This window comes from Perissodus microlepis, chromosome 6 (assembly GCF_051167445.1).
Source record: "Perissodus microlepis isolate ML-2025 ecotype Zambia chromosome 6, ASM5116744v1, whole genome shotgun sequence".
Taxonomy (NCBI): domain Eukaryota; kingdom Metazoa; phylum Chordata; class Actinopteri; order Cichliformes; family Cichlidae; genus Perissodus; species Perissodus microlepis.
In genome coordinates this window covers 5,150,183-5,163,429 of record NC_140466.1, presented here as the reverse complement: position 1 = coordinate 5,163,429, position 13,247 = coordinate 5,150,183, and the positions used below count along the sequence as shown (strand labels likewise).

Genomic DNA, 13,247 nt, shown 5'->3' with positions numbered 1-13,247 from the left:
GCAACAGGGTTGCAAACTCTGAGTAAGGCGAGGGTGTCCAGATCAGCTTTCTCTCTCGTCGTCCTCAATGCAATGTTAGAAGGATACCTTTATGATACTAAATATTAGTAATAAGCACTGGCAGCTCTTGTGGTAAGAAAACCAACTTTTGAAAATGAAAAAAGTGGACTCCCCCCTCCTGTGGGTCACAGTGGTTTGGTCCACTCCCTATATCCTTAATCAAAAAGGTGACGTTAGAACAAGGGACAGTATTTACATCCACCACTCAACAGATTCAAACGGTTATAACTATTCTGCTTTTTTTTTTCTTGGCTGCATTACTTCAAAGTTGAATCTTATATATTATAGTGTGACCATATTGTTAAGATGCAGCTGCTTAATTCATGTTTCTATATCAGGAAAGAGGAACAGCTGAACATAATCAGCACAAACAAAGATAATAAAGAAGAGGCAAAAACAGAAAGTTGAGCTAAACTGGGAAAATAATAAAATTAGGGAAAAAATCAATCGTCATAGTTCACAGTGCGCATATATGAAAGAGTCTGGAGATGCTGTGGCATCTGTCACATGTGCTCAGAGTGAACCTGCTCTCATCTGTGACGACAACAAGGCGCCAGTGGCAGTCCTGCCAGTTCTGATGTTCTCTGGCGAATGTCAGTTGATCTGCACGGTGCTGGGCTGTGAGCACGACCCTCTGAAGCAGGGATGGCAATTATATTTCCCAAGAGTCCACATGAGAAACTGGGATTGTTGTGGAGGGCCCCACCTTGAGTCCTGATTTCTCATACAGCCTCTTGGGAAAATTAATTGCCCACCCCTGCTCTGATTCCATGCTCACAGATTCTGTTTCTAACATTTTCACCAAATACATGCACATGGGTTCTCACTGGAGGTCATTCTGTGGGACCCTCGTAATCATCTTCATCTTCCTTCTTGAACAGAGGAGTAGATGCTGGGCCTGCTGCTGGACTGATGCCCTCTATACACATGTGATGGCTTATCTCTGACGCTGTGCTGGGTGCTGTGCTGGGCTAGCTGAATAAACCATCTCAAGCTACAAAGACACTTTAAAAGAAGCAAATCTGAAAAAAAGACTTTAATTTTCACCACAGCAGGTAAAAATGGATCCACAGTGGTTTGACTGACATCACTGAAGTTTAACTGACTTTGTGTTATAGGCTACTGTGATGATTACATGTTGTCCTAACCTCTTTTTTTAAACTGGTGTACAATATAATTGAAAGGCAAAAGACATAATAAAATCATGTGACTAAAAATCTAAAGGTTTTCCAAAAGGAAGTACTGAGAGATTTCACCCTGCAGACGCTTAACTCTGTCATTTCGGTTTTCTCTGTCACATCACATTTTTCAGGCTTTGCGGTCAGCAGCGACACAGCTGGTGGCATTAAATAGTTTTAGCACTAGAGGGCGGCATTGCCACCTGATACTGTGTCAGCGCCTCGGGCACAAAGGCATGAGCAGAAACTAAACAAGCTGCTGCGTTTCCTGAGACTTCCCTGAGATTTTTTAAGCCCAAATAAACAGAAGTTTAACAATTCTACAAACCTGCTGATAGAGATCCTGTGACATGATTGAAAAGACCACATCTACTGCTATAGTCACCTTAGTCATCAGATCATATGTTGTCTTAACCCAATTTATCACAATGACAAAAATAACCAAACACTGCTTAATTTATTGATTTGATTTTCGGTCTTGTTCCTTGCGCACAGAGATTTCATCTATAGTATAGATGATGACATAATCACAGGTTTCATGATTTTAAGTTGAAGAAATTACTCTGAAATGGTTCCAAAGTATTCTTTTCATATTGATGACAGTCTGTCCTTTTCTATTCCTGCTAAGCTAAGCTGCTTTTTGTGCACTCAGTCATGTTGCCAGTTAACTTGTTTTGTATCACTTACTTTTCCAGCGTTTTGCGTGCCATCCCAACTTTTTTGGGGGACTTATTCTTGCCAAACATGTCTCAAACATGTTGTCAATTCCAAAATGAGCCAATATATATCATGAAATGGTAAAACGTCTCAGTTTAAACAATTTTCAAACTGTTTTCTGTGAATAAAATATGAATAAAGTGAAATATTGTTTATATTTTACACAGAGTTCCAGCGTCTTTGGAACTGGGCTTTGGTCTGGATCCTTAATACAGAGGAAACTTAACTTTGAACAGAGTTTTGGATGATGTTTGGTTGCTCCTACCATGAAGAACAAATAATGTATGTTGCTCATCCTGTACCATTCAACTTACTTACTTACTTCTGTGCAGGCTACCTTTATGTACCAGCTGCAAGAGCAGTGTCTTTTGAAACCATTTACTAAATGGTAAATGGCCTGTGTTTGTATAGCGCTTTACTTAGTTCCTAAGGACCCCAAAGCGTTTACTGTCTGCTAATGCATAGCCTCTGATGTGAAATCCAATAATAGCCCAATTGAAGTGTTTGGATCTCTGCTGATGTTTATAGTGATATGTTTGACACTTAAAATTCTGTGCTATATAAGCTAAAACTATAAAACTATATAAAATTTATATAAAATTATAAAACTAAAAGGCTAAAAATTACTTCCATAGCGCAGGTGTTTCCCTCACAGTTGTAATCCTCAGAGCTGAGATCTTTAGTCAGCAGGCTGTTAAAATGACATTCACACACTTTTTCCATCAGCTTTGATACAATTGTTTTCATAGTATTCCGATTAAAATCCTTCATACGTCAATCAGCAGTTTCCCAGTTTGTTTGTTGTTGTTGTTTGTTTTTTGTCTCCATACATGTCTGCAGATATCTACATAAAAATGGAACAGCTGTCTTTACAGTATGACAAGCCTTTCTTTTTTTTTACATTCTTCAGGACCATATTCGGCATTGGTCTCGTGATTCTGCTCGTGAGCGTGACGTGGCTGCAATGAAAGCAGAGGAAGACGATGTGGAATAATCTCACAAAAAGCCTGCCCGTATTTTTTTTAAACTAAACTCCAATGCATAAATCACACACTGTTGTTGTGAAGACGTTTTTGTTTTTGTTTTGTTTGTTTGTTTTTGTAATAAAACACACTCATGTTTATCGTCAACAGCGTTTCCTAGACGTTTACGTCACATATCGCGTCACGTTTCAGTGGAAGCACGAGGGGATTTCAGTGGATTTCTCCGCGTGGATCAAGCTGTGGGATATCTGCTGTCCCTGACATTTGTCCGTGACTGCAGGGGACGAGGCCGTAAATGGTGTCTGGGATCCAAGTCGGTTTAGAGCGTTTCGTTTCCTGGTCATGGAAGGTTCAGAACCGGTTACCGATTATTTAAGGGGAGTGAACGGACACTTAAATGAACTTCAGAGCTCCGGTGAAGGATGCTCTCCTTGCCGTAAGAGCAGCCGTTGTTTGATCCCGCCGGTGTACTGGAATGAGCTGCTACAGCTTGTTAAACTGGCAGGACCGGTGGTAAGACGCATTATTGAGGCACTGAAAAATTATTTATTCCCAACAGTAAAGATGAAATTTTAAAAACCTGCTTCATTTTAAGCTAGTTCTGACCTGAGTGCAACTCCTTGTAACAGTCTCGCAAATAAGAGTTTTCCAATCTAGTTATGAAATAAAAAGTCAACACTCGGACATAAAGTCTTATTTTTGGGGTTTTTTTGCTTACTGTATGTTAAATCTTTTATAGCCTTCTGACATTCAGGCCTGAGTTACAATATGCTGCATACTGTTTAATGCTTTGATTCCACATAGCTGTATTAAAAATCATCATTATAACTAGACTGTCACACGTTTTACTAATTGAATGTGTTAAATCTGTTTATCAGAAAGTGGCAGGATCCTGCACGACAGAAGATAAAACACTAAAAATAGAAACTTTAACAAAATAGCTTAAATGAAGTTAAATATCTCAATAAGAGACAAAGTGATGAAAATTATAAAATTCAAAAAGGTATAAAAAATACACATGCCTGCTTATTTCCCCTTAAATTATGCCACATTTCTGGGTGGTGCCCATCAAAAACTTAACAGCTTATTCTGCTATTGACTCGTGTTTTGAGTTTCTGGTACTCTAGATGCTGACAGTCGGGTGCCCGATTGAAGCCTGATTAGCAGCAGCTGTGAGGGTGGACAGTTGGTGTCTGCTCCAAGCCGGAGCAGTCATGCTTGACTGATCTGGATAGGACCTGTGCCTTGAAGGGCAACTTCAAGCTGGTGGTCTGCAGAATCAGGTTGCAGAATTATTTAGAGTGAGCCCTAGTAGCTACCATCTCCAATATAACGGGGAATGGTATAAGAACGGTCATAGCGAAGCATTGCGACAATAAAGAAAAGATCCACTGAACACATTTCTTTGCTTTTTATGCAGTTTATTTATTGTAGTGGTTTACACATTGCAGCCTAACAGGCTAAAGAGACACAAATCTGCCCTCTTTGGTGACCTGTTGTGAACAAGTTAGGAAAGTAAAAAAAAATAAAAATAAATAAACATCAGTCTGAAAATTGATAGTTTTTCAAGTTTCAGGCCAGCAGCATCAGCATGTTATTTTTCATATGTAAAAGTGTATAACACTGTTTTAAAACACACACTTGGTCATTTAAACACTAACCATAAACAAACACATTTGTACAGTCATACTTGCGTACTTTATTGAAGCACAGAAAGAAAATTTCACGTCACAATATTTTAACAGTTCTAAATTAAATTCTTGGCTCAAATAATCTTGGTTTGTCCTTACGTCGGTATTAAATGATGAATTTGACTTCTGGTGCCTTCCTAGAAGCCTGATCTGTGCGTTTAAAAATATATGATGTTAAAAAAAAAAGACGGCAAGAAGTTTAGAAGCGAGTATATCATGAGGTATTTCTGACTAATGAAAATTCTAATGAAACAGTTCTTCCTTATTTATTTATTTATGATCTGCTGGATAATAATGATGCGTTTGATTTTGTTTTCCCAGCTCATTTCTCAGCTGATGGTCTTCATGATCAGTACAGTCAGTATGGTGTTCTGTGGTCACATGGGGAGAACTGAGCTTGCAGGAGTGTCACTAGCAGCTGCGGTAAGGAGACGCACTTGAGGCGTACATCAGCTTGTTTCTGTCGCTGCCTTCTGTAAGTCTTCATTTGGATTCTGAACACATGCTTTTTTAAATGAATGTATCTATTTATTTGCAGGTGGTTAACGTCAGTGGTATTTCTGTTGGCACTGGTTTATCAGCAACTTGTGATACCCTCATATCTCAGGTTGGGGCCTATGTTTTTTAAACAACTTAACAAGGAGATTGTGGTATCAAGTTTGTTTTCCTGAACTGTTACTTTATCATGTGATCAGTAAGTCTTTGTCTACCTGTTTCATGCAGACGTATGGGAGCGGTAACTTGAAGCGAGTCGGTGTGATTCTCCAGAGGGGAGTTCTGATTCTGCTGCTGGCCTGTTTCCCCTGCTGGGCCGTCCTCATCAACACTGAGCCCCTCTTACTCGCAGTCGAACAGAGTCCAGAGGTCGCCAGGTAAGTCCAACAGGAACAGCTAGAGCAGAATTAGACAAAGTTATAATTATCATCTGTAAATGCACAATATATACTTTAAGTCAAAATCTGCACTACAGTAGAAGTAAAGCAGATGTGGTAGATCAAAAGATTTGCATCATTAATGTGCAGCTGACAAATCTGCAGCAACTCTGCAGGTCTTGCATGTCAAAATGTCTGAGAAATGTTTCAAGCACCTTTTTGAATTTAGGCCATAAAGAATCAAATCAGTTTTGTAGGCAAAGAGCACTTGTAATCACACCTGCTTTGTATATATGTAGTTTTTTCACACATTGTGTTTGTCTCTCTGGCCTGAAGTCTCGCCCAGATGTATGTGAAAATCTTCATGCCTGCTCTCCCGGTGAGTTTGATGCATTCAGTTTTCCCTCATGATCCCGTGTGTGAACGCACAAGCTAATGGTGGAAGCTACCAGTAAAATCAGAGAATGTCTAAAAGGGAGAACACCCACTCTGAGCACTTCCTGTTTCATAAGGGACACTTGCGAAATCATCCAAAATGAACCGGGCCTTAGGAAGGTGAACCATAAAAATGGAAATCTATTTTTTAAATGAGCTGTCTCGACGATCCACACAAGATTTGCCTTACTGTTGAACCCATGACATACATGAAACAAATGTAAAATAAAATATGTCAACAATATTAGTCAAACAGAACATAGGTTGCAGTTTACTGATCTTATATCACCTCCTTGATTGTATGTATGTTTGAAAATTTTAATAGCCATCCAATTAAAGTTTTTAAACACATTACACAGTAACAATTTACAAATTTCTTAGAAACATTAGTTACAATCGGCAATCATACGAGAATCAACAGATGTGTTGAAAGACAAAAAAAATGTTCAAACTTTTTGTCTGTTTTCTATTTCCAGGCTGCTTTTATGTACCAACTGCTTGGGAAGTATCTACAAAATCAGGTCCAGTATCCTAACATAAGGCATGTATGACATTCATGACATGTAACAAAGTTAAGTTTAAATGGAAAACGTTTTGCTCTTCGTTACAGGGAATTATGTGGCCTCAGGTTATAACTGGAGCAATTGGAAATGTCTTCAATGTTGTCATCAACTACATCTTCCTCTATCCCCTGGCGCTGGGTGTTGCGTGAGTTGTTTTTTTTTTTTTTTTTAATCACTTTTGAATGATAAGTGATTAGAAGGGTGCAGATATGTGTCTTTAAGGGTTTCACGGAAATGGTGTGTTAAAGCTTTAAAACAAAAACAAAAAAACAATTATTTACTGATTTAGATTTTGAACCTGAGAGTCCATCACATAGTTCCAGTGGCACATCTGGACATTTCTTAGATTAGCAAAGACAGTGAAATCTAACTGTGCACAAAACTGTAAACCTATTGATTCTGATAGATCCCTGACTTTTGCTCAGGTATACCTACAATATAGAATCCTTCCAGTTGATCTAATCTGGCAAAATCATAAAAAATGTGCAGGAGAAGAAAAAACTCAAAACAATTATGAAATTATGAAATATTATTTTAAGATGGTCTAATTTAACTGGTTTGGTGGATGCTTTGTACATGTTTTAATCTTGATATTTTCCAGTCATACTGTGTCTTTATATTTCTTAATAAGTGCCTACTTCTATTTTTGGTCACTTCTTCTGCTCATGGTACTACTGAAGTGGATCTGCAGCAGCCAATGCCATGTCACAGTATTTGCTGGCTTTGTTCCTATATGCTTACATCTGCTGGAAGGGTCTGCACAAAGCCACATGGGGAGGTCAGTTTTCTTGACCACAGCGTGATCTTCGAGTGAATGTTTAAAAAGATGGCCGTCTTTTAATGGTGTTTGTTTGTTTTTTTTCTTCAAACTTCTGTCTGCAGGTTGGACGCTTGACTGTCTGCAAGAGTGGGGTCTCTTCATCAAGCTGGCTATTCCCAGTATGCTCATGATTTGCTTGTCCTGGTGGATATTTGAAATCGGAGGATTCCTGGCTGGTGTGATAAGTGAGGTTGAGCTGGGAGCTCAGTCCATAGCATACCAACTCTGCATTGTAGCTTATATGGTAACTTTGTTTCATTTTTCCTTTCCCATTTTTGGAGAGACTTTTACATCCATCCATTTATTTTCTATTGTTTTCATGAAACAGTGAAATTAATAACCTTAATAACCCCATTAATAACCTTTTAAATTCATCTTAGCTATAAAAATGCTTTAAATATCTTAATAATCCTTCATAAGAACATATATTATAAAAAGATTATAACAAAAAATCTTTGTATAATCTATACTTGAGAAGAAGGACTTTGATCCCTTTAAGCATGACCACCATTCCTGATGAATAAAGGACAATGAATGTGGGATTGTAAAATCAGTGACTGTTCACCTGCTGCATGGTTTGCTTCCAGTTTGTGCAGCACACTGCACATGCTCATCAATGCTCACCACTCCAAGGGAACATTGTTGGATTATATGCAATGCAGTGCTGCAGCCCAGGAAAACTACCAGCCTTATTTGCAGTTTCCTTCTGTTCTTCTAATGAAGTTGGCAGTAGTTGCTTTGGTTTCTGTGTGTGTGTGTGTGTGTGTGTGTGTGTGTGTGTGTTTGTGTTGTCTTCATCCTAATGGCAGTTTTATTTGAGCTTGTGCAAGTTTACACTACAACAAATCAGACTGGCTCTAGCATCTCTTGCTGTTTTCGTCTGTTTCTAATCTTTGTGCTAAGATAACGAGCTTCTAGCTCTACTTTTGAACTTATATACCAATGTGGTACTGGTGCCATGTCCCTCATAACTTTAAACTAACTTTAATGAGATCATTTATTTTCATGAAATTCAATACTTCACATTATCACTGTGTAAATACATATCTTTTCACAGAGCCCACTGGGATTCTCTGTTGCTGCCAGTGTGAGAGTTGGAAATGCTCTTGGTGCAGGAAATCCAAAGCAGGCTGTGCTATCGTGCAAAGTCTCTATCATCTGTGCATGTAAGAAACGAGTAATCTTAAAAAGAAATAACTGAAAGCAAACGGCTGGTTACATGTGTTATCAACACGTATGCAAACAGTCCCTGAAAACACAGGTCGTGTCTTCACCTTCTCTCTTTGAAATTTCTACATGTGAGCTGTTCTCTCACGCTGTGCATTTTACTTTATTTGTGCACCACAGTGGCAGTTGCCTGTTTGGTTGGGGCTTTCATCATCTCTACCAGAAATGTCATTGGCTACATTTTCACCTCCGAGCAGTGAGTGCACTCACAGACACACACTCAGTTTTACTTTGTTGCAGACACGTGGATGTCTAGTTGAGTCTGTGATGTTACACAAGTCCATTCAGACTATTATACATTATCTGTGGTCATCGTCTTCATGTTGACGCACAACGGTGATCTTTGACTGTTTAATGTTTAGCAGGTAGGTCCCTTTAACAAATCCCTCAGTTTATAGTTAGTGTTCACCCTGTGAGGCACCCAGACTTCAAATACAGTGATGTGAAAAAGGTTTTGCCTCCTTCCTGATTTCCTATTTTTTTGTATATTTGTCACACTTAAATATCTCAGCTCATCAAACAAATTTAAATGGTAGACAAAGATAACACAAACACAAAATGCAGTTTCTAAATGATGGTGTTTATTATTAAGGGGGAAAAATCCAAACCTACATGGCACTAAGTGGAAAAATTAATTGCCCTCTTCTGTTATAGCATAAATTAACTGTGGTGTATCACATCTTTGGTTTAATTCCTCTAGCAACACCCAGGCCTGATTACTGTCACACCTACTCTCAATCAAGAGATCACTTAAATACGACCTGCCTGACAAAGTGGCAGATAGCATGCCACGATCGAAGGAAATTCAGGAACAAATGAGAAACAAAGCAACTGAGATCTCTCAGTCTGAAATAGGCTATAAAGCCATTTCTGAAGCTGTGGGACTCCAGAAAACCACAGTGAGAGCCATTATACATAAATGGCAAAAACATGGCACAGTGGTGAACCTTTCCAGGAGTGGCCAGCCAACCAAAATTATCCCAAGAGCCCAGCAAAAAGTGTGGTGGCACAAAACACTAAATCTTCCTTTTGTGTGAAGCACGGTGGAGGTGCTATTATGCTTTGAGGCTTGTTCTCTCGGGGGCCAGAGGCCTTTTAAACAATTCCAACTTAATTAAAAGCAGATTTATAGGAGAATGTGACAGGGGTGAAGCGTGAGCTGAATATTGTAAAGATGATGGCAAGATGATGACTGAAAGCATATAGGGGTTTTTGAAAATCCAAGTCAGAGTGCTGATTTTAACCCAACTGAAGCCAATCCTGTGGCATTCCCCGAAAATGGCTGTTTAATTATAACATTTATTTATAAACTGGGAGAATTGACAGAGTAGCCATCCTTGCGATTGTGCAAATCATACAAGTGGTTCAAGTAAATGTCTGTAACTAGTTTTGAGATTCTTGCTCCAAAGGGAGATTCAACAATTTACTAAATGAAAGAGATCAGTTGCTTTTATGAGCCTGCAGTGTGAGTGGTTACTCTGTATATTCAATAAACTCGAGACGGTCTATTTTTGGTTTTTTCAAATTGCCTTTATCATTAAGTACCTGGGGTCAACCATGAATAACTGGACCTTAGACGAAGATTGGACAATTTCAAGGAATCAAGGAAGGAAAACTAACACTTAATAATAAACTATATTGCCACTTTTTATTATGTTTAATGTTATGGTCTTACTAAATAATTAAGTCAAGCAGCTGAAGCACGCTCAATAAAATCCGCAGTGAGGAATAACAATGTCAGGTTCAAATGCAGTTTGACTGCTGCAGTTGAACTTGTTCCTTTTATTGGTTTGCTGACTAGAGATAGATGTTACATTGAAAGCATGAATATCAATTTAAAGTATGTTTCTAAAAACCCTTTTAAAGGTCTTATTTCTATATCTTTATAGAGACATCATTCAGAGGGTTGCTGATGTCATGCTTATATTTGGATTCATGCACATCTGTGATGCCATTGCGGTGAGAAATCATGCAGAATAACCATTCACAAAGCACGTGAGACATCCACATGACCAGTGTTTGATACTTGCAGGGCGTGGCTGCAGGTGTTCTTAGAGGTGTGGGGAAACAGCTGATTGGTGCTTTGTGTAATTTTGTTGCATTCTACTTCATTGGCTTCCCCATTGGTGTGTCCCTGATGTTCGCAGCAAACATGGGGATTGTAGGTAAAACCAAACTTTATGCATTGTGTGTGTGTGTGTGTTACTCTGTCTCAGAGGATTTGTTTAGGAACATTTTTTTTTTTTTTTTTTTTTTGATCGGTGACAGGACTTTGGACAGGACTTGTCATTTGCCTCTTACTTCAGGTGATATTTTACATCACTTTTTTGTGCATACTTGATTGGAAAAAGGCTTCAGAAGATGTAAGTAGCTACATCAGTTGCTTTAAGTTTAAAGCTTTCTTATTTGAAGCTAAAATGTGCAATCAGTAAGTGTCTTTGATGTCTGTGATCAGGCTCTTGTGAGAGCAGGGGTTCACATCACAAAGGAAAATGCAACAGCTGAGCTGGAACACTCAGGTAAGAACTGGTAATAAGAAACAGTCTTGCTTTGAGGCTCGCATGAACGTTTTGGGTTAATCTCAAATACTCTCTCTCTCTAACTCTGCCCCAAACCTCTAGATTCACATCAGAGTCAGGCCCAGGTCAGTGGAGCTGAGTCTGCGTGTTTGAATGCTGAGGGAGGAAACACAGACCCAACTGTAGCCAGTTCAGGCAGTAGAGCCTTCACCACCACCACCACAGTGGGAGATGTTCTGTCTGTACCACAGCTGGCTGTATGGCGTGGTTTGGCATTAATAATCATGATCATCATCCTTCTTGCTGGAATAATCATCAGTCACTTTCTAATGAAGCTGTTAAAATGATGGATTTTTGAGTGTCATAGGGCTGCTCATCAGCTTGACCATACTGAGAATCTACTCCAGTCTTCAGCTCTGTGCAGCTTCCAGAAACGGTTTGATTTCCTGGTCTGCAGCCCTCAAAAGAGCGGATGCTAACGCCAGGCCAAATTTACATTTAGAATTTCTTGTATCAGGTCCTGGGGCAAAACCCAAAGACTGTATACAAAAGATGGATGATGCTTTCAGGTCTGAAATGTGATGCTTAAAGTGTCTTACATGTGCATTCTCTATAACAGACAGCAGCAAGCAATTCTTCTGCTTGTTCTGCTTGCCCCAGTAAACATTTTCTCACCTGTGGCTCTGTCACAGGTGTTACATCTTATTAAATACAACATCATGTTCACTTAGGAAATTATGGTCCCATTAGCATCGCAAAGGAAAAAGGCAGTTATGCACTTCACTGTATGAGTATACAGTCTCACTTGGTTTCTTAGTGAGTCACCACTCAGTCCTTCTGTCAGTTTTCAAAACACGAAGATTGCAAAGGCTAAAATGCTAAGCTCTGTGAAGCTCTGAGTAACTTGTTTACTATCCAACAAGGGGCATCCAGCATCCAATTTTAGTATGCAGCCTATGATGAAATCTGCTTCAGGAAAAAATGCATTTTGTGCACTTTTTATTTCTTGTGTCTCAGCCAAATTAGAGTGAGTGTGTGTGTGTGTGTGTGTGTGTGTGTGTGTGTGTGTGTGTGTGTGTGTGTGTGTGTGTGTGTGTGTGTGTGTGTAAATAAAACTTCTTCTTTTTTTTTTCTTTTTTTCTTTTTTTTTTCTTTTTTTTTTACTATTATGGGTCCAAATGAGGACTTAATTGTAAGCAAATGGAAAATGTATATTTTCTGGGTGAAAACAAGGAACTTAAACGTCCACCAGTAACATTTTATGCATTTTTCACTAGAACAAACATTTCACTGCACAATGTCTTCTTATATCTTCCTTTTGCTTTAAAAGACCATACCATGGACTTTTTTTTAAATAGATGTATCAGAGAGATCTTTATTTTCATGATCGGTTTAGGCTTTAAACGAATAGATAAAGGTCTGTTTAGTCAGTGTTGAGACTTTGCTGCACAAATACATTTTTGAATCATCTGCCATTATTTTCTATTTCCTCTGTTGTTTTGATGTTTTTGAGTTCCTTCTGTTGGAAATCTGAAAATAAAGAGTTTACTGTTTAATAGTGAAGCATTAAACAATCACAAACTTGTAGTCATGCTGGGTGGCTTTTAAGTGTGAGAGTGTATGAATAAATAACTCCTGAACAAAAAGAGGCTTTTCATGAAGCAGGCTTCAAAAAGTTGGCTTATGTAGGGAAATTCCACATTAACAGCAGCTCCATAAAACCCATTTAGAAGTAACTGTACGTCATCAGTCTCATCTCTGGGACAAACAGAGGTCTCATCAATTCACAATAAAGAAACCTGATCCTGTTGATCATCAGCAATGAGCTCAGCCACCCGTGGAAATGACTTCTGTCCCACTCAACCCCCCTCTTGGTTCAGACATTTTCACCAGTTTCCAGCTCATCTGTCACGAATGACCGTGTTCCCTTTCTGCATGATCACTGTTAAAAAGTAACTTGTTGCACAGACTGTCACGTATTCAGGCCCAGACACATTATGTATGATTTGCATTTTGAGCCCTGTTACATAACTATGACCATTTGTTGGAAATGTCATTTAAACATATACCATGCAGTGAAAAATTTCCCCCTTCCTGAGATCTTTTTCTTTTAATTTTTGCATATGTAAAAGGTTTAGGATTATCAAACAAATTTTAATATTGACAAAGATCATCCAAGTAA

The 13,247-nt window shown here is 38.7% G+C and overlaps 1 protein-coding gene across 1 annotated transcript; it reads left to right on the top strand.

The window, feature by feature from the left end:
* Positions 1-2,915: 2,915 nt before the first annotated feature.
* Positions 2,916-12,652, top strand: LOC146384892 (multidrug and toxin extrusion protein 1-like). The gene is made up of 16 exons (XM_084930329.1): positions 2,916-3,451; positions 4,951-5,052; positions 5,168-5,236; positions 5,353-5,501; positions 5,838-5,880; positions 6,413-6,457; positions 6,547-6,644; positions 7,180-7,277; positions 7,382-7,563; positions 8,377-8,485; positions 8,667-8,742; positions 10,436-10,505; positions 10,579-10,711; positions 10,815-10,909; positions 11,002-11,065; positions 11,168-12,652. The coding sequence occupies exons 1-16, from the start codon at positions 3,281-3,283 to the stop codon at positions 11,410-11,412; spliced, it is 1,749 nt and encodes a 582-aa protein (XP_084786455.1). The 5' UTR covers positions 2,916-3,280; the 3' UTR covers positions 11,413-12,652.
* The last annotated feature ends 595 nt before the right edge of the window (positions 12,653-13,247 follow it).

Bases quoted from the DNA above. Each gene is read 5' to 3' on its own strand.
- LOC146384892 (XM_084930329.1), top strand. From the start codon at position 3,281: ATGGAAGGTTCAGAACCGGTTACCGATTATTTAAGGGGAGTGAACGGA. The intron at 5,881-6,412 runs GTGAGTTTGATG...TTCTATTTCCAG, and splicing joins TCTTCATGCCTGCTCTCCCG to GCTGCTTTTATGTACCAACT. The intron at 11,066-11,167 runs GTAAGAACTGGT...CCAAACCTCTAG, and splicing joins AGCTGAGCTGGAACACTCAG to ATTCACATCAGAGTCAGGCC.